This window comes from Strix aluco, chromosome 8, assembly GCF_031877795.1.
Source record: "Strix aluco isolate bStrAlu1 chromosome 8, bStrAlu1.hap1, whole genome shotgun sequence".
Lineage (NCBI taxonomy): Eukaryota > Metazoa > Chordata > Aves > Strigiformes > Strigidae > Strix > Strix aluco.
In genome coordinates, this window is record NC_133938.1 from 31,548,859 (window position 1) to 31,569,555 (window position 20,697).

Genomic DNA, 20,697 nt, shown 5'->3' on the forward strand with positions numbered 1-20,697 from the left:
TCTTTTATAGTGAGTGACTTTTGGGCATTTCTGAGAAGCAGACTCCTAAACAGGAGACAGAACAAGCTGGGCATATGAGATGAGGGTCGTGCAATGAACCAGAGCATCTGCTGTCTTGGAGAGGTCTGAACCATCCTCTTGTTGCTTTCATCACATCCCCAGGCATCTCGTGGGGATGTGATGTCACCTGTGTGCAAAGAAACATCTGGAAGGGTGCAATAGCAAATCTGCGTTTGTATTGGCCCTGCAGAACAAAGCCAGCCACCTTCCAACATCAGTTATAGCAGGAGGAGATTGAAATACCGTGTTAGAAACTGGAGTGGGGGCCCTGCCCAGGAGTCTTGCCTGGAAATGGGTGTCTGTGGCAGTATGGGGAATGGGCTAAAATCAGGGATGTTAGTCCACGCTTGTCTCTTGCAGCAGTATGGTTTTATCTTCCTTTCCAGATTGGCTTTAAGATATGGGGAAACGTTGATCTTCTTCCCACAGGAGAGATTTGCTGAGGTCCTTAGCCAGTACAAATCAATCAGGCTCTAACTCACAAAGCACCCTATGGGGACACAACTTCGATAGGAACCTTCCCTCTGAAGTTTGATATTATTTCCTTTTCTTCCAGCCACATATTTGCCTCTCTTCATCACAAAAACAAAAGCTGTGACAAAGCCTGGTGTATCCCGGGAGCTGGTCCCCACCTCCCTTGTCCCAGTCTTTGTGCCCTCCATCAGAAAACCATGAATCATCACCTCTTGGCTCCACCAGCCTTGTAATTTTTTTTTCTCCTCCTCATCTCCCCACCCCAGCTGGGGTGAAGAAACGAGAAAGCAAATAAGAATAAATACCTCCAGCCATAAAAGTGAAATAAATCAATACCTCTTCTCTGAAGCTAGAGATGCTTAATAGGCAAGGATCACTGCCAGATTGTAAAAAATGTGTTTAGTGTGCGGCTGGGGCAAGTTTAACCCTTGGACATAAACAGCTGAGCAGCTTCTCTCACCTCTGAATTAAATAACTTTAACTGCAGAGGGCTGTGATTAATAGAGGTGCCGCTGGTTGGGATGCACGAGGTATTTTGTGCCTGTGGATCATCTGGGCAATTGCCTGGGAGGGAGAAGTCATTGCCAGGTCCCTTCTGCAGGCACGGCGATGCTTTTTTCATGAAGGGACAGCTCTATTTGCATGTAAGGTAGCTCCTGGGTGCTGGGCTGAGCTGGTGGGACTTAAGCTGCCCTTCCCAGGAATTAAGGACCTTTCCAGCTCGCCCCACTGCCTTTCTGTGGTGGGAATGCAGAGGAGCAAAGCTAGGATGAGGCAACCCTGTCTAAACAAACTTGATATTGCCCACGCTGGGGAAGAGCTGAAGGAAATTCATGTTCCAGATGCCTGGGGCTTTCTCAGCATGCAAGTGAGAGTGCCTGAGTGCCTGAGGGAATGAGAACAACTGCCCTGGAGGGATAATCTGTTGCAGGGGGGATATGGGAAGTTTAGTCTATTTTCTTTGCAGGGCCACTCTCCTCCAAACCCTGGAGAGATTTGGTTATCCTGCCCAGCTCTCCAGCATGCAGTTCTTTTCTTTCCCTGGCCTACAGAGCTGGAGAACAGAGTAAATCACGTGTGTCTCAAAGCTGTTGTGAGGAAGGGCTGGGACTTCAGTCCCAGTCTCTAGGATTTTTTAAAAATTTTTTCATTTTCCTTCCAGGAGAGCGTATCCTGGGACTTGCATAACTTTCTGGTCAGTGTTTTCTCCAAAGAGTATGAGGCAGCAGGATGACAAGATGCAGCCGAGGTTGGAGTAACAGGGATTGTAGGAAGCCCCAGTGAGATGTTCCTGGTGGGCTGGGGGATGCGTTAGCACTGCGGTCAGCTGGTTTGGTGAGACCACATCAGGAATAATGGGGATGCTCTGGCCACTCTTTCTGAAGACCAATGAAGTCAAATGGGAGCAGGTTTGAAGGAGCCCACAGAGAAATTCAGAGGCGCAAAATTCCCATCACACTTAGAGTTTGGCTTTGCAAAATCAAGGCTGAGAGGTGATGTGCTGTGTGTATGCTGGAGCAGAAATACTTGGTAGGGAGAACTATTTAGAGTAAGCAGATGTTGGCACAAAACCAGCTAGTTATGGGCTGGCCATGAACTTGGGAGCCTGGTGACAAGCAGAAGGCTCCTGCATGTTAGAGCAGAAAGGTGCTGATCCCTTCCAGTGGTCAGAGCAAGGAAGCACTGGGACTGGTTTAAAGCAAAGCTGATCAGGAGTGATTATTTGATGTAACTTGGCATTGCTCAGAGGCTGGATGCAGGGACGTGGGGTTTCTTGCTAGTCTTATTTATGATGGTCTGTGTGCCTTTTGTTGGGGCTAGGAGCTCAAAAATAGCTAAGATATTTCAAGAAGCAGCTTTAGAGTTAGTTTCCCACAAAGCCTTCCTGCACCTCTATAAGCTATTTGTTCGCTCAGCACACAGACTCGGTTAAGTGCTGCCTGGCACGCAAATGTTTTCCTGAACTAGAGCAGAAGCCTTTTGGTGAGAAGAGCCACGTGATGGAAGTTAACTTTGTATTTAGGAGCTGGGGGTATCTGGCACGGCTCTTACAAAGCCAGCTGGTTTCCGTGCAAAAGGACAGCAGGCTGTTCTAGGAAAGGTGGTCCTAGAAACACTTGTTTTTGTTTTGATATTTCCTCATGTGTAGAGGAAATTACATCTCTTGCTAACATACCTGTGGCAAGCAGAGGTTATGGGGGTTATTAAAGTAGCAATGGAAAAGGCTATTCCAAATTAGTATGATTTTGCTCTCCTCCCAAGGGGAGTATTGCCCTTGGTTGGGACAGGACAATCAGGTTGAGGTCATGGTTGGCATAAAATGGGGCAAGATTTGTCCCATCACTTGTGCCAGACCTTCTTTGTGGACAGGAGGGGAGAAGCCTGGGTCTTAGACCAAAAAAAAGAGCTTTTACTGACTCTTGATACCTTGCCTCTACCTTGCTCTTCTGTCTGTCAGGCGGCTCCTACTCTTCTCTGCCAGATTCCAGACTTTCCAGATTGGACCTGAAAGTCCTTGTAGTTAAAGCAGGCAGAGTCCCTGGTAGCTCTCCGCACCTAAATCCACCTCTTGTTCTCAGTCTCTCAATCCACTCAGGTACAAAGGGTGGATGACATTGCCTGACCGAGGTCTGTAAGAGCCTACTTGTCTCCAAGACCCCATTTTTTTGGGTGAGGTGTTGTCCCGTGGACATCAAATATCTGCATGGCTTTACATGCGTCATTCCTTCCTTGTGCCCTCCTCCACCTTCAAACGTGGGAGAAAATACTCTTGGTGGTGCCTGGAGAGCTGTTTGTGAAAGTAAGACCATGGAAGAGCTGGTGAATTGCTTTTCTGCCCAAGGCGAGGAAAGTGCTCCCGGCAGGGTAATGAATTTCCCCGAGAGCTCCCCCAGCTGAGGGTGATCGCCCTGACTTTATGGAGTGTGTAGTGTCTCCCCTGTAATGGCTGTGAGTCCCCCTCCCAGCCAGCAGAACACTGCAGCTCACCCGTGGGATGGAGAGCGTATGTGCCTGTGTTTAAAGGTAGTAAAACGCTTTGTGGAAGAAAGCTCCGGCCATTACACGTGCCAACAGGAACGCTCCCAGCACTTCAGCTTCCTTGGCATAAAATCACAGCGGCGGGTAAATCCTGGAGAAATAAAACGAACCCAATCGAATTAGCCCAGGACCATGTGCAGGAGGTGGGGAATGTTTTCGTGGTTTTTCATCCTCTCTTGCGGGTACCAAATCACTGTGGATAATTTTTCAGCTTGCCGCAGTTCAAACCAGCACGGGGTCCTTGTTGATTAATCCTAATGAGGGAGAGAGGCCAGCTCTTTGATGGTCTAACAGTACTCTTGAGTTTCCTGAAATGGTAAGAAAAGGCACCGACTGTTCTTTATGGGGTGTCCTTTTGCTTCCTCCCCAGACTTTCTGATGCTGTGTCTGAAGGCGCAGATCCTCACTAATGTCAGCCGGCGCTGGGCTGGGTGGGCTCTGGCTTGACAGCTCCCCCGGGGCAGGAGCTGCCACCCGGGCTGGGATTTCTCCGGAGGCTGGGAAGTAGCTGCCAGGCCGGATCTGGGATGGGGGAAGGGCAAGACTTAGTTTCTTTCAGCATCTGAGGGTGGATTAAGTGGAGCGTTCCTTGTTAGCTAATTGAAACAGTCAAAATGTCAAATGAGGCATTTCAATAATAGTGATGTCAGGAGCTTTACGTTTTTATTTCTTTCCCTCTCTTTTGTATTGTGCCTTCAAGACATAGGGACCAAAGTCCCTGCCTCTACAGAAACCCTCTTAAAGAGGGGCTACAGGGGGGATGGGGCAACAACAGAAGCCGTTTTAATCCCCTCCAATTCCAACATTATTGTGTTTCAGCAAATATTTTGCAAAAGGATTTTCAGGCTGAACTTCAAACAGGCAAATGCCTCACTCCAGTGACTCGGGGAGCTTTGCAAATTTAGAAAAGAAAATGAAGATTGTTTTAGCTGACATTTAAACCTCTTCTCTTCTCTTTTCCCAGCCTGTCAGGAAGCTTCATACACTTCGGGTCAGACGTCCTTTCCCTGAAGAAGAAAAGGATATTTATAGCCAGGTAGGACCATAACAGAGAAATCTCCAGGCTGCAGTACCTGTCAGGTGAGGTTACTGATGGCCCCAATAGTAACAGCCAACCTGGAACACATTGCAGGAATGCAAAAAGGTGAGGGTCCAGCCCTGGGCCACACAGGGGGATCTAGCCCAGGTAATTTGGCCTCATTCCTTGAGGGTGAAGGTAGGCTTGGCTGGAGCATGGTATTTTCTTGGCAAATGTTTCCCTTATGGCTCGCTGTGCTTTGTTGCCCTTCTGAATCTTGGGGAGTGCTGATACAGAAAGATCTTGAAGTGTGGTCTGGATCATTCCTGTCCCTTGAGGAGATAAGGAAGGGGTTAACTACAAATGCCAAACCCAAAGAAAAATAGCTCATCACACCAGAGCCTGTGGCTTGCCTGCCCTGGGTGGTTAGGAGCTCCGGAGGGGCTGATGGGGCATCTGGCTGCAGGTCTTGGTTCCTCCTTGCTCCCTCTCAGCCAGGGCTGAAACCAGGCCAGCGATGCTGAGCAGTGAGCAGCTGTCTGGGCTGTGGTTGGAGCAGTTTACTCCCAGGGATTAGAGTGATTGGGGTTTCTTAAGGTAAAGGCAGCTTGTAAAGGAAAAGAAGTGTGTCTGGGGACAGCAGAGCTCTGCCACAACCTGATCTTACCCACGACTTGTTCTACACAAAGAGTTTTTGTTTGCACATCACCTCTGATCCACCACTGGTCCAGAAGGAGGGGAAGGGGCTGGGTGGCTCTGCTGCAGCCTGTGGGGAGCTCACCGTGTGGGGCTGGGGCAGGGGAGTGGGGTTGTGCTTGCCTTGGGTGGCTGATGAGGCTGCATAGGAGGTTTTGGCATAAGCATTTCTGCAGCCTGAGCTCTGGGGCTTGCTCTGAGGCCCCGGATATGACACTGAGGGCATTCTGATGTAGCACAAGGTAGCTGGAAGCTGAATGAAGGTTGGCATCAGGCTCCTGTAGTCCTGGGGCTGTTATTTCTGTGCGGTGTTGGCTCACTGGACTATAGTGTGGAAACCTCTGATGAGCTTAAACTAGACCTGGGAGCATCTCCCATGGCACAGGTCCATGCCTTCTCCTTTTGGCCGACGTGGGCCGATCTCTTTCTGTGTTTTCCCATGTCTTCCTAGATTTTAAGGGAAGGAAATCCAGGTGTGGTGCCTGGAGAGGGAGCCATGATGTGGTCTGGCCAAGAGTCCTGGTTTAACCGTAAGGGTGTGGGGACCCATTCTCTGTGGAATGGGGGTGTAGGCACCACACAGAGCTGTGTGGGGTGCTGCAGGCACACTTCATGGAGGAAAACCTCGTGAGGTAAGGAGTTACAAAAACGCTCTTACAGACCACATCTCATGGAGGTGAGACCCAGAGAGATCTTCCCTGGAGATGGCTGATGTTGCTCCTCTGGGCTGTGTAGAAGTGGAAGAGCACAGGACTCTGTGCAGGATGATGTTGTGGAGCACATCAGGCTTGCTCTGGCTGCACTGCTGGCTCTGCTCCCATGTCCTTTCCAATACCAGCCCCAGCAGTGCCCCTAGACCTGAGCTGCCCGAGTTTTCATGATCCCCAGAAAGGAAAACAACAAATCTTGTACGTGGTGAGCTCTCCATCATGGTTTTCCTGCCATCTGCCCACCCCGGTGGATGTTAACAAGCTAGTAGATCTAGACCTGCTGTGCCTTGATAGAAAGATTTATTTTTAGGACCTTGATATTTAAAATGATCTGTTATAATTTCATGCTTAAATAACACTAAATAATGTTCCCTGTTTGCACAGTGTAATTGGAAGAGGCGAATAAACCAAACAAACCAGCTATGACTGAGCTTCCTTAGTATTTTCGAACTGAAACAAACAGTAAAAAACAAGGGCTTGGCCAATTTAACACTTTGGGGGTATTTTCTAGTTTGCATTCCACTTTTTCATTTTCACAGGCCAAGAAACACAAGAGCTTTAAAGAGCCAGTGGCTTCTTGCCAAAGAATACTCAGTTGGTCTTAGACTGGAAAAAAAAAGAAAGAAAAAAAATTAAAAGTGAACTTATTGTTTGTTTTTTAGGAACTGGCAGGGCTAATGACTCTGGAAGTGCCATGGGATTTTATGCGAGTGGAGAAAAGACTTAGAAAATATTCAGCAAGTTCATTTAGGCTCCTTTCATGCTTCTCAAATCCTGAGGCGGCTTTATTGCTGCTTTATGTCAATTTGACACTGCTTGATTTCACCGTCGCTCTCGATTTTACTGCGATGGTATTGCTGTGCTCGATGCGGAGCGGGTCCCACACTGATCATATCTCTAACATCCCATGTAACCTGCGTGGGCTTTTAGGTGATTGAATTAAAGCTTCTGGATTCGGGTGACCCTATTTGGGGATAGGAAGTTCAGGCCAAGCTGACGTTATCTGTGCTAAGCCGCAGGAGCATCGTCTAAGTGAAGAGATTTTGTGATTAGTCATGAATGTGTTGTGTTCCCTTCTGGAAAACTGCCATTGGAGAGGGAATATAACCTGGACTTTTGAAGCTGCTGCACGTCAACTCATCAGTGAGTCTTTTGCTGAAGGATCCCTCCTGTTAGAAGGGTGAGAGTAACTTTTTCCCTCTATGTCCCCATGCTTAGATGCCCCACGGAGCAACGTTCCCACAGGTTCAGGCTGTGACAGCAATGGCACTGAGACCCCTTAGCAGCCCTGCGTTCTGCTCTCGGTTCTTCCCTTTCCCTCCAGTGCCCTGTCCTCCCGCCGTCCCGCCTGTCCTGGGGGGAGCTGGCTTCCCCCCAGTGCCTCCCCTCCTTCCAGGCTGGTGAAGTCCTCCTCCATCTTCCCCTCCCTCTGCTCCCCCCACCCCTCCGTTTCACACGAGCCTCGGCTCTGTTTGTGCCCACATTAGCATTTCTGCTGACTGCAAGGATTGGTTTAATTTCATGGGTGTCATTTCCTTCAAGAAATCTCTCTCTGAGCAGCAGCCCGACGAATGCTTGATAAAACATACTTTCCTACGGTAATGATTTTATGGACCCATAAGTCATGAATTTATTATGATCTCAGCCCCTGCTGCTGATTGCTGTAAAATGCAAAGTAATTAACAGCAAGCGGTAGCAGCTATTCCCACCTGGTAGCGTGTTCTTGGGTACGCTGATGGGTTTGATTAAAGTAATGGCTAAAGTGTACAGCCCGGCTGTAAAATATTAGCATGATTAATGCAGTATCCTAAATAAGAAACAAAACTAATGGGCATGGTTTAAGGAATTAAAAATATATATACATTCCTCTCCCTCCCTCTAGCTATTGTTCTGGCTCATTTATGCTTTCTTTTCTGTTAAATAATGTATGGGCTTGAGGGCCAGGGGGCAGGCTAGAGATGCATATTGCAGTTTCATAACATCTTAAGTGCTTGTGTTAATTTTTCACTCCTCCCTTCTCTTTCTCCTCAACCTGCCATCTCCCATCGGATAGGGGGAGAAAGATAATCAAGTTTCCTGAACTTGGCTTGAAGTCAGATGTGATCTGATTTGGATTGCAGACAGCCCCGGGAAGTGGCTCGGAGGCAACTTGCAGAGTTGGACTCGGTTTCTGGCCTCACAGAAGAGAAACCCTGATGCTGTGTTCGCATTCCCATGACTGGGAGTGATCTCCGGTCTGTCTCAACAGCCTGTAAGTTTTTTGCACATGAAGAATAACCACTTCTGTCCAGAAACTGCAGTGCTTCTGCTGAGAAAAGAATGCTTTTTCTTTTCTTTTTCTGAACAGCTTAAAAAAAGCAGTGACTGGATTTGAGTGAAAAGTTAGCGAAAATAAGACTCAAGATAAAATAACCCATGTCAGAGTTCTCCGCGCTCCCCCTCCCAGAACCATGATAAATTCAATTTCTGGCATTTTTCAATGGGAAAGTTCAGAAATTACTTGGGTTTGTGGATGAGAAAAAAATATAAGATAGAGATTTTTTTTTTTCATGTCAAACACCTAGAAAAATTTATTTGGAAAGGGAGAAAATACCTGATTGAGAAAAAAAAAAAAGGCCTTTTTGACCTGCACATTTTGATCAGTTCTTCTCTTGCAATTTCTAAAGATGCATACAACAATGTCATCTAATTCCCTGTGATCTGCCTCTAACTTTTCAGGTGTATTGATCTGCTCTAGTTTATGAAGCTACCGACTATTGGAAGGAAGAGTTTATAAATAACTACAGAGAAACGGGCCTCCATATTACAGGAGTTCCAGCTGTTCAGCTTTTGTTTATCGCACAACACGCATTTTTTTGGAACTTTTCTTAACCAGGAGATTGCAAAAGGGAGCTCAGTGTGCCAATGTCACCGAGAATTGTTGTGTTGTATTGTACTGTGCAATGGTGTTTTCTCCCTCTTGGGATGGAGAGGTTTCTGGGTTTGTTTTTCTAGATAAGATATAAACTCAGTAGTGGTTCTGCTAGTAAATACAAGTAGCCCCAAGCTCCAGAATATGTCTTGTTGGTCCCTCCAGTAATTTGACAAAATATCTTTCCAGCAACCTCCTGAAATTACAACATGAACAATCTTGTTGATCCTTCAGTATCTGGAATAGTTGTGGCAAAGGGATGCTGGGCTCTGTCAATAACTCTGCAGGGCAGCCAGGTCTCTGCCACCGTTGGCGTGGGTTTTAGGTGTCTCACCCGTGTTCAGTGGTGGTCAAAACAGGAAGAGACGTGTGACCAGGAGGGTGAGAATTATGTTCTCTCTCTAAAATTGCCACCAGTGGAGTTGTGACCACCTTCTCTTGGGAAGGATATCGGAAAACTCAAAAAGATACAGGCCATGATCAAAGGTGTAGGGGAGCTTCCATACAAGGAGAGGTTAAGCAGATTGAGATGTTGGTTGAGTAAAGCGGCAGCTGGGAAAGGGCTGTAGTCAAGGCACGTACAGTCCAGAGTGGGGTAGAAGAGGTTGCACAGGTGATTGTTTGCAGTGGCTTGTGATTCAAGTTCTGAGGGATATCTGGTGAACTCATTAAGCAGAAGGTTTAAAGAAAAGGAAGGGAAGACCATTTGTCCGAAGTGTGTAATTACATATGTATTTCATCACCACGTGCTGCTGTGGAGTCCAAAAGAGGAGAACAAATGTGAAGTGGGACTAGATCGTCACAGAAGGCAGATCCCTGGGGATCCTGAACGTAACCAAAGGGTTTGCAGCATGAAGAGGGCCATAGATATCCCATCACTCCTTTTCTTCCTCCCTCCTCCCCTTGGTAAGGCTGTGGCCATGTTCTTACGCCCGCTATGTCCTCTTCTCTTGAAACAGGGGCTCAGGGGCTGAGCGCTGGAGAATGTAGCTGCTGTGGTTTGACTGACAGCACTTTCTTTCCTCAGTGATGGATCTCCCCAGAGTCTTCTCCCACCACATGAGACCTTGTGTACTGGATGAGAAAGCACAGGGCAGGTAATGAAGGAAAGGTGATGATGCTGGGCTACATCATGGTTCTCACCAGAAACATCTGCGCTTGGAGAGGTGGAGGATGCCACAAGCCCATGAGGCTGAGACCTGGCAGTGGCCTCAAGAGGTAAGAGCCAAACATGTGAATCTCATCCCAGCTGTGAGACATGACAGCGCTGCAGCAAACACTGGCGTGTGAGGATGGCATGTGATGGCTGGGCAAGGGAAGGCGGATCCTTTTCATCTCTCGTTTAGGTACTGTTTGAGTCGGCTGCCGCAGTCAGGCAGCGTGGCTGCGGGGTCATATTTGGAAGGCTTTCTCAGCAGTGCACACATGTTAATGATGTTTGAGGAGTAGTTTCTGTGGGAGACCTGGGAGCCAGGCAGCTCTGCAAATCAGCCCATTAGTATTTTTAAAAGAAAACCTCCATCCTGTAGGAACTGCTTCGGCCTCTGGAGACATGCCAGCACTGTATCCCAGACTGCACTGCATCCGCTTCTCCTATTAGATCTTTCCCTCTCTCCTTTTATCCACCCCTTTTCCTTCCCTCCTGGCTAGAGCTTTCTATTGCTATTCTATCCAAAACACACTTTAGCTATTGCCTTCTGTGCTTCTCTTTCCTGGAAGTTTGCATAAGGATAGCTTGGCATTTTTTTTTTTTTCTCCTTTCTGCTTTTGGAGCTAATCACCTTGGTGAAATTGAGCTGTAATGCAGTTGGCAGTGGTCAGATTGAGCTGAACGTGTGTGCTCCAGCACATACCCAGATTCTTGCATCAATAAAAATGAACACAGACAGCCGCAAAGCGAAAGAGATATCGCATGGCCTTGTTTAAAACACACTCGCGCAAAAGCGTGAGCAACCTGAACAAAAGCTGCCTGTCTCCTCTTTTGAGGTGGGTGAAAGACGAAGTTATTGGGCTTGATGTGCGCAGCGAGAGGGGGAGACTGCGTTTCCCCACCTCCTCCTCCTGCCATCCGCAGCCGTGCAGCAGGTAGAGGAGATTGCCTTTGGTGGGGAGGATTTATAGCTGTCGTGAGTCAGTCAGAGTGTCAGGGTAAATCAAGCCTGACGTTTTTAACATCTTCCCCACACAAAGGGGGGGCAAGGGGGAATGGAGGAAGCAATTGTAATTTTATGTCTATATTCTGCTCGACTAATCAAGGTGAGCAAGAGACATGCCAGCCAGAGGAGATTTTCCTCTTGTTAGCTTGATCGTTTCTTTGCTTTGGCTTTTCCCATGCTTTCCTGGACTACTATTGCAATCTTCTCTGTGGGGGAAGAAAGATCCATCTGATCAGTGATAGAGGCTTGTAGACAAATGGTTCTTGCTCCTCCAGACTGTCTCTTGTAGTATGTCTTTAATCAGGTAATCGAAAACTCACGGAGAAACGCATTTTGGCAGAGATTTGACTACATTTGGCCCTGTCTCCTCACTCCTATTCAGACCCCAAACCTACTGCTAGCCCTGAGATGGCACTGCTGTGGTGTGGTGTACCATATCCTCTCCTGGTCCCCTCCTGCCTCTCTCAGGAGCACCTTGCTCAGGTTGGATGGGCCTACAGGTGAGCTATGCATCATGAAGGGAAGCTAATTCCAGGAGATTTCCAACAGCAGTGTGGCTTAGGAGTTGTGCTTGGTATGCCTCTTGTCTTGCCTCAGGCACATGCTGCTGCAAAGCCTCCCTGTGCCTTTTACCTTGCTGCTGGTGCAGGCTGCCTCTTCTTGTCCCAGGTAGGCTAATTCCCTCTGGTGAGTAGGGAGAGGTAGGGAGGCAAAATAAATACATAAATAGGTGCCTGTTCCTCACCCTTCCTATGCCACAGTCCAGAGTATTGGTCTAAGATATCGAAAACATCCTGATTTGAATACTGGGATTAGCAGGGTGGTCTACCTTTTGCTAGAAGTGAAGATCCAGTAGACTGGGATACCTCGAGGCAGTGGAAGGGCTTGTGCCCCAGGGAAGGACCCTGGCAGCTTCAGTGCTATCTTCTAGGGCTGTTGGGAAGGCGAGTGAGGCAGAGCGGGCGCAGTCCCGAGCTGGAGCTGTTGAGCAGCATTAAAAGCTGCACACTGGGTCCACGTGCTGTCCACACAGGGCAGCATCATTAAAATTCCTTGTGTGCACAAAAGTGGGCTAAGTCATCAGCAGAGGGCAGGGAGCCTCTGAGCTCCGTGGGCTCATGCTGATTTACACCAGGTGGGGAACTGGGCCAAATCTGTCTCATTCAATGAATGATCATTCAATTTTTCTCTCTGCTATCAAGCCCTTAAACAAAAGCCAATTGAAATCAATGGGAGGCTTTAATCATTTTCAGGGTTATAGGCCTAAAAAATTGGATGCTTGGGGAAAAAGCAGGCATGGGAAGAGAAAGGGAAGGTAGAATAAATGCTGCTGTAACATTCTGGCTTACAATGTAAACAGATGCGAGTGAGAAATGCTTTAGTTACGATTCTCCAGCAGCCACAATTCAGTAAAGCTGTCCATGGACGTGTATACATTGAAGGAGCATCCTTCAGTATGTAAACTGCTCTGTGGGTGCAAAGGGAGCCCATCCCTCTGTGAATCCTTTCTCTGCATGTCCTATTTCTATACATGATTAAGTTCACTGCTCTTCCATTGCAGTTAGGGTTCTTTATTAGTGGTAAGCACGTGCTCCACGGGATGGCTGTTACACACAGAAATGCAGGAAGAAGCACTGCCTTCTGCTCCCAGAAACCGGCAGGATTTTTTTGCAATATGTGGAAGAGGGGGGGGTTTAATATCTTGTCTAGCCTCTGGCTGTATTTTGATAAAACCCTTTGTCCAATGACTGCATAGTATTTTGCAAGTACGGCAGGGTAGATCCCCTTCAGACAGGTATTATCTGGCCTATTTTTACAGCTGAGAATTTGCAGCCTTCAGAGCCATCTAGGCGATGGCGCTGTCCTCACCTTGTGATCTCCTCGGCTGAATGAATATGTCAGGATCGGTCCTTTCAAATCCAGCCCCAGTTCGAACACAGCCCTCCAGTACGTCTGGGTACAGTTAGATCCTTCCTACCTCAGCCTCCCCATCCGTGTAACAGGTATGACAATCATCCTTTCCCCCGGGTAAACATTTCATTATGCGATGCTGCTGAAGTACCTCAGAGGGGAGAAGACCTACAGATAAGTCTGCATTCTCATTTTGGCTATATTTGTGTGCGTGTTTTCTGCTTTAGCTGCCGTTCTCTTGCTTTGCCTGCTCATTAGTTCTGCCTGAGTGCAGGACCTCTCCAAAAAATGCAGCATTGGCAGTGGGCATGAATTCTTAACAACTCCTGTCTCTAATGACAGAATCAGGGGCCAGGCAGTCAGTTTGCTTGCTGAGAGAAGGGGAGGCAGACTAGACCATAGCTCATTGCTGCTTTCTCTTGTTGTGAGGCGAATTTGCAAAATCATAGGAGTATCTGCAAGATATGCTCAGGTGTTGGCCTGCTTTTCATGCTGCAAGGAGAATTGCTTGAGTTGACAGACAGAAAGAGATGCCTTTCAGCCTGTGGAAGGTGTTGAATTTGTTTTTAAAACTCACTCTGACCTCTCTCTGCTGCTCTACCCAAGAGATCAACAGAAGATTTTGGCTTTTGAGCCAAAGCTGGAAATCCTGAACCTGACTTGCCCAGTGCCCTGTTGTGCTGTCCAACTTAATCCAGAGGAAAAATATTAAACCCGTAAAAAGCCCCAAACAAAACAACACAGCAATTAATTTAAACAAAAAAATGCCAAGGATTCCGTTGTACCAAACAGGAGAAGGACTTCTCTTAATGGGAAGCTTAAAAATAAATTTTAGTAATATTTTTGTTGTCTTTCGTTTCTATTCTGTGCTTGCATTCAAAGATTCCTTGGCTTTTTGCAAATGCAGTTTTTAACATAAGTTAGCTTTTCCTTTCACAGGCTCTTTATATCTTGTTTAAGAAAAGAAGTCTTGGTGGGTTGGAATAGGTGGGAATGGAAAGGCAGGTGAATCCTGCCTGGGTGCCATTCTTTCCATTTCATTTAATGGCAGGAGTAAGAAGAAAGGAGAAAGCAAAGAAAAAGAAAAGAAAAAAAAGCAGTAAAAATCTTGACAGTTCTTTGAGTTTTGACTCTAAAAAGCCAAACTGGAGAAAATTAGAATTTTAGGTGGTGGTGGTGAAATCCTGATTTTTCATTTGGGTGGATTCCAGCTGAAATGTCATTTGGTGGAATTGTTTTGTTTCTGATGAAATCTCAGTATGCTGTGAGAAAATTTCGAGTTCATTCTGGGCTGTTCACTCCCTCTTAGAGCTCTGGTTATTTCTTTTGATTTGTCCTTGTTTCTCCTTTCCACCTCCATCCTTGCTGATGCCTTTTTCCACTCCTAATCCTGTTCCAGTAAAATTGCCACCACCAAGACAGTTAAAATGGCCATGAGGCATTTCCTTCCTGCAGGGACTAGTTGGGGTTGATAGCCCCAGAGCTATTGTCTCGGGCTGATCGAGTTGCCTCTGTTTTGCACATTGTTGCTGGAAATTTTTCATCGTTCGGCTCAAGGTACCTTCCTCCAATTCTGATATATGGAAAGGCGGATTCTGGCACTGGGATATTCCATGTGGCCCATGGAGGTCGGTCAGGTAGGCTGCATCTCTACCTGTGGTGACTGGAGAGTCATTCTGGCTTTGCAATAATTGAAGTTCAGCTTCCTTGCTACCTTTCTGTTCCTCTGTAGCTCAGATCAGTTAAATAAGTGAATAAATAAAAATGTTGGAAGCTGTTTGGGGAATCTTTGGAACCAGAGATCAATCTTTGGTTTGGAGGAAAGGGAAGAGAAAGCTGGGAAGTGTCCTGGCCAGGGGTGTACACTTTGGGCTTTGCTTTCTATCTCAGTCCCTTCCACATCCATGGGCCCAGGAAGAAGAACTGGTGTTCAGCCTAGTTCTGATAGACAGGCACATGCTGGAACACCAGCGTTGTACTCTACCTCTTGGCAGAGTAGTCTGAAAATCAAAGGGTGTCTGGAGTCTGGAGCTCTCTTCAGAGCTCTGGGGGAGCTTCTTCTATGTGAAGCCTGTGACATGACCTTGGAGACATGGCCTGCCCTTCCCTGGACCAGAACAGTCTGCAGAAATGTGGAGCCACCACCTTCTGTGGCATGCTGATGCTCTAGACCGTGGCTGAGGAATGTGATGCCTGGTGGTGCTCTTTCGCTGTGTTTGATCGTGACTTTTCTTTTGCTTTGTGAGTCTGAGCCATAGATGAAAGTAACTGGCTGTGTCTGTTCCTGGAGCCAGAGATTGGCTTTGGCAGTGCCACTCGAATGCGTGAGGTATGGCTGGAACTCCCAGTGGGGCTTCCAGAGCTACCTCAGCCCATAAACCTTGTGGCTCCTTTAGGCACAGGCTGAAGCTCACTTAGACCAACTCCACTCTGCATCTAGTGAGTGTCAAGCTGCCCTGCCCATTGCGCAGCAAAGAGGACACCTGCTGGGAGGAGAACAAGAAGACAGAGGGCTTAGACAAGACTCTCAGCCACCCCTCGCTGAAATGTCTGAGATCATACTGGAAGTGGCTGGGGCCTGGCAAAAGTGCAGTGCATCCCTGACATGAGCCACAGGTCCAACTCTGGGGTGAAATATCCAATATCCGTTTGTAATGAAGTCTTTGGGGCTCTCTGCTCCGCATCTTGCTGGCAGGCAGTTCCCTTCTTGTCTGTGTACTTCCAGCTCCGCAAGAAGGCGTGTTGATTCCACATTCCACTTGTTCTCGAGGGCGGCTTTTGAAATCCTGTCGTAATTATTCACGAGCTGTGATTGGAGCCCACGCTCAGAAACACTATTTGCATCCAGGGAGGATCTGATTATAATTGTCGCAGGGAAGTTTGTTTGAGACAGATTCTATGTCAGCTTGAAATTTCTTGATGATGCTCCTTGGGCAGGAGAACTATGCAGGCACAAGGTCCAGAAAAGGGTAATGAAAGGGAAGGGGGTGTCAGGCTTGGGTACAGAAATTGCTTTTTCTTCGGAGTAGATGAATGTGGTAGGACTGCTTAGCTGAAAAAAGAGCAGAGCAGTAGAAACTAGGATTATCTGGCTGATCTTCAGGGTACCACTGTTGTCTTCACCCTGAAGACTTGAGAAAGATGCATGTTTTGTTCAGGATGGTTGATTTAAATCACCCATTTTAATCATGATTTAAATCAACAAGCAGGAAATCTTGATTTAAAAACCACATTTTAATCTTGTATTTTAAAGTTCATTTCCTAATGAAACATAGTTTCTCATTGGTTGGCATAATTTGGTACTATTTTTGGCAAAGCAAAAGGGGACGTGACACCCATACATATTTATTGGGCTGTATAGCTTAACATATATCTATTCTGATTTGGAACTTTTACATCTTGTTATTACATTGGAGAAATGGAAAACATGTAATTTCTGATTTATTAGACATGGCTTCTTTTTTACACTTGTCTCAAGCTATATGAGGACAAAAATTAAAATGCAATTAAAAATGCATGAAGAAAGCATTCTGAAAGTTTGTTGTTGGTATCACAGAGCAGAGGGCTGGAACGAGCCTCTGCAGATAATCTACTCCGTACGTTGGTATTGAGTCAAGATCAATTATAACTTTTCCCTCTGCACAGGTGTTTGTTTAACCTTTCTGTAGATGTCTCCGGTGAAAAATTCTGCAGCTTCCCTGGTATCTGTTCTAGTGAAGAAGTTCGGGGTTTTGGTTGGTTTTTTTTTTTTTTAATGTCGAAACTTAAGCTTTCTTTGCTTCAAGTTAAATTATTTCTTCTTCTCCTGCCACTGTGAACACAGAGAACAATCGACTGCTGTCTTAATAACCTGCTAGCTATTGGAAGATTGTTATGCCTCTGTGCCTCAGTCTCCTCTTTGTTTTTTCCTAAGCTGAATGAACCTAGTTCATTTAACCTTTCACTGCCAGTTCTTCTTCGTAAAGCTGTGACTGTTTTATTTCTCCTCCTCCAGACTGCCTCCTGCTTTTTTCATCTCATTCTGCATCTGCAGTGAAATGACTTTGTGGATGCTTCAAAAGGAGAAATTGCTTGCCGCAACGTGTAGGCAAACTGCGGAACTCATCGCTACAGGATACTGTGGATACTAAAGATTAGATGGGTTTGGAAAGCATTTAAACAGAGTCATGAAAGATGTTGCTGGAAGGCCTTGTGAGATGGGGATAAGCGAGATGCAGAGGGAGGAGGGGTGAAAAGCTACTGCTCAGTCCTGTGGTTTCATTGCTGGTTTTGGGGTGCTGCTAGCCCTATGGGGGTCATGCTGCCACAGGTGCTCTGTGTCCATGACGTGCTGTTGTGACATACCAGGAGCACATCACACTGCTCCGTTTCAGAGAATTGCTGCGATGTGCCCACATCTTCCTCCCTGGAGCTCTTCTTTACAGCCTTTCCAGCTTTTCCTAGTTGTGAAAATGGGGACCGTCTCTGACTCTAGCGCATTGGGAGTCAGAACCTTGGAAAAGCTGGATGGCAACAGGAGGTGTACGAGTTTGCTGGGATTTGCATGTTAACCAGAGGCTGCTGGAGTAACGTCCTCCTCTGTCCGGTGACAAATACGAGTGTGGCGTGGTGATGGTAACTTTGCCGGAGCACGACGGTGGTTAATGCTATCCCAGCCAGGGCTGTGCTAGCGCTGTAAACAGCCGTTGGGAAGCAAAATCTCTCTCTTCCCCAGAATGTACTGGATTCAATAGCTCTCCTTTTATCTACTCAGAAAGTGCTGAAGTGTTTCCAGCTGCTCTTCAAAAGCAATTCTGCACTGCCCAGAGGGGACTGTAATTCACGTGGGGAGCCAGGAGAAAATGATGTTACTCATCTCGGCGGAAGTGTGTAAACCACTTAACTTCTGGCTTCAGCTCCTGAGTGAGATTTAAACATAAGGATGGGAATGTGGTTACACAGACTCTGTGGGTCACCAGCAGGGTAAAGGTACACTGGGAAGCCATCACTTTTGGAAAGGCAAGGTTTGAGGAGAGCACTGCTTAGTCCTGTAGCGTCTTCAAGGGTGTTCAGAAAGGTAATCGCAGTCCTTGACTTTCCTGTTTGCTGAGACCTCAAGATGCTTTGTGGTTTTCATGAGAATGCCCTGTTACTGAAGGTCTTTTGAGAACACTCCCTCTTTGCTCCCATCCCTTCTTGGGCTTCCAAATCCCTTTTTCCTTTTCAGTTCACCCTGTGGAGGGGGGCGCTCTCTAGAAAAACCCTGCCTAGGTTTAACTCTGCTGAGGCCACTGGAGTACAGCATGGATGGAGTAGGTCCACTGTTCCTTGGGTGAGAATGAGGCCACTTCAGCATCTATGGGGAAATCTGGCATGTGGCTACTGGTGGGCTGAAGATGGGCAAAGCAAAAAAGCTGCTTGACATCTTCCAAATGATGCTCCCAGGAGGACGATGGGTCCCGAACGGGCTCATCACAGGTATTGCATCCCCTGCACCTCTTGAAAAATCTTTGCGCTAAATGATGTCTTTGTTTCAAGAAATAGTAAAGCTGGGCAGCTTGGAAGCCATGGGCTTGTGCTCATCTTCTCCCTGGTGTTCATGTGCTTGGCAGTGTCTTTGCTTTTGCTGAAGGAGCGTGGATTTGTTTTTAACTCTTACTGCTCTGTGAAAGTAGAGAGCGTGCAGAGAAAGAATAGGTTTGCATTTTGCAGGTAGGGAGGGGTGGTTACCAAACCCCACTCCTCTTCTTTAATCTTGGGCGCTGAAGGTGATCAGAGCTTTTTATATAGACCTTTATCTGTTGGCAGCTTAATTAATGGTCTCAGAAAGCTCTTACAGAACAATTGATTTTATCCAGTTCTGTATTGTTATCTCTGTCCTGTTGGCACCCAGGTGGTTGCACAGCTAGTTCTTGGGTGGTGAAAGCTGGTCATGACTTCCTTTCCCAACCCTGTTTTTTATCCATAGGTTTTCAGATTAGAGATTTAGCTTTAGAGAGAAAATAAAATCCTTGCTGTCTGTAGCTGTGTGGGGAACACGTGGCTGCAGCTCTAACAGCCTTAGAGTATGAATGGCACAGGGCAAAGAAAACATGCTCAGCATTGTTTCCTGGCTGCCTTGCCTCACTGTCTCTGCTCCACACCTGACCTGAGGACACACGTGAGAGCAATACAAGATGTTCAGCCTCTTGTCATGTTGTGTCTTTTCTTTGCCTCTGGCCTGAACCTAGGTCTTTCGGTTGCTAGTTCCTGCAATTTTACTGGTAGCCCTCCTGGTGATACATGTCATGTTGAACTCCCGTGTCGTGGGAGCATGTGACAGAGAGAATCACAGCTCTTATTTTAATAAAACTTAATTCCCCTGCCTCCATAAAAATATCTATGTAAGATGACACAGCTGAGCCCTCAGGTCTAGATATAAGAAGGTAGAAGGAAGATCTCCCCCCAAGGTGTGTGTGTGTGTGTTTAAGCGCTTTCCTGGTGCGGGAATGTGGACTCCTGGGGTTGCTGGATTCGCTGAGGCTGCTGCAATGGAGATTGCTGGGGTGAACTGGGGTTTGAAGACAATTGAAGTTGGCTGTGAAAAAAAAAAAATTACCTGAGTTGTCCTCCAACTTCATACTAGGTTGGGTTTTGCATCTTCTTTGCCAAGGGAAGAGGAAATTCATAATGGCAACTAGGGCCAGAGCAGGCAGCTTTAAAACTCCATGCAGGTCCTCCCCCTCTCCCATCCCTCCAGCTTTCCTAGACACCTGCTTGCTCCCCTTCCACCCACCCAGCGCACCATTAAACCAGCGGCTCATCACCTGGTCAGTTAAGCACACCCACCTCTGGTGTCGCTGTCTGTCCCCGTACCCTTCCTACACCATCTGTGACACTGTAGGCATCGTGGCAGACTCCTTTTTGGAGCTAAGGGCAGTTGGGTCAGCTCCTCCTGCATGTGGTGCTCTGTAGCAGAGGGAACTACTTCTCTTTTTATTAAAGAGTGATAAAATACACCAGCACACATGGTAGCATCTCCATACAGATGAGTTGAGGGTCCCTCAGGCCTGGAAGTGAGCTGAACCCTCCCCTGTGCCCTCACAGGCCCTGGGACAATTAAAGTTGACTTGGCCCCATGTTTTACACTGGCTTGGTACCTTAGTGGGTCCTTCTGGTGGTTAGGGGAATGATGTTGCTTTGTTTGAAACCCAGAAAGGGTTATCCAGCCAGTTTGGCTTCCTGCACGAGTAAGTGAGAGAGCCCCAGAAATGTAACGGGCTGCTCTCATGGGCAGCAGCTCATGCTTGATATTTATAGAGGAATGGTGCTTTGAAAAGACCCCATTTTTTAGCCTCTCCTGCTGTTCTCTAGCTAGGGCTGAGCCATGCTGTTAATAAGGGAAATGCACACATCTCTTCACAGTAAAGGCAAAAAATAAAACCCTTTTGCTTTCCTTCCCATCTCGTCAGGAGCACCCTGCTGTTCCCCTCCGCTTTCTTCCCATCTCACAAAGGGAGTGGATTCTCTCTCGGTTGTGCCCCTCACTGGATGACTGTTGCTGAGCATGTCCATGCAGCCATACTATATCCCTTCAACTGGCTTTTAATAGCAAGCAGAAAGTAAAGTGCAATGGTTTGGGAGAGAGGGGGGAATTTGGAAGATCTGGGGTTAAGTCTCTCTTGTGCTTTGGATTTACTGTATAGCCTTGGAAAAGTCACTTCTGTGCATCTGCTCTCTACCTGTAAGCGTAGCCGCTGTCTG

At 47.0% G+C, this 20,697-nt stretch overlaps 1 protein-coding gene across 17 annotated transcripts in view; it reads left to right on the forward strand.

Moving 5' to 3' along the window:
* LOC141926717 (uncharacterized) overlaps nucleotides 1-20,697 on the forward strand; it is a 100,041-nt gene that overhangs the window by 46,258 nt on the left and 33,086 nt on the right. For 12 of the 17 annotated variants that reach the window (XM_074833014.1, XM_074833015.1, XM_074833021.1 and 9 more), the window contains 5 exons: nucleotides 4,538-4,609; nucleotides 6,660-8,248; nucleotides 9,936-10,126; nucleotides 11,447-11,564; nucleotides 12,884-13,067. In XM_074833014.1, coding sequence (XP_074689115.1) covers nucleotides 4,538-4,609; nucleotides 6,660-6,935 — 348 coding nt within the window. In that variant the 3' untranslated portion in view covers nucleotides 6,936-8,248; nucleotides 9,936-10,126; nucleotides 11,447-11,564; nucleotides 12,884-13,067. Of the gene's footprint in view, nucleotides 1-4,537; nucleotides 8,249-9,935; nucleotides 10,127-11,446; nucleotides 11,565-12,883; nucleotides 13,068-20,697 lie in introns of all 17 variants that reach the window. The other 5 variants (XM_074833026.1, XM_074833023.1, XM_074833024.1 and 2 more) reach the window with 2 other exon arrangements.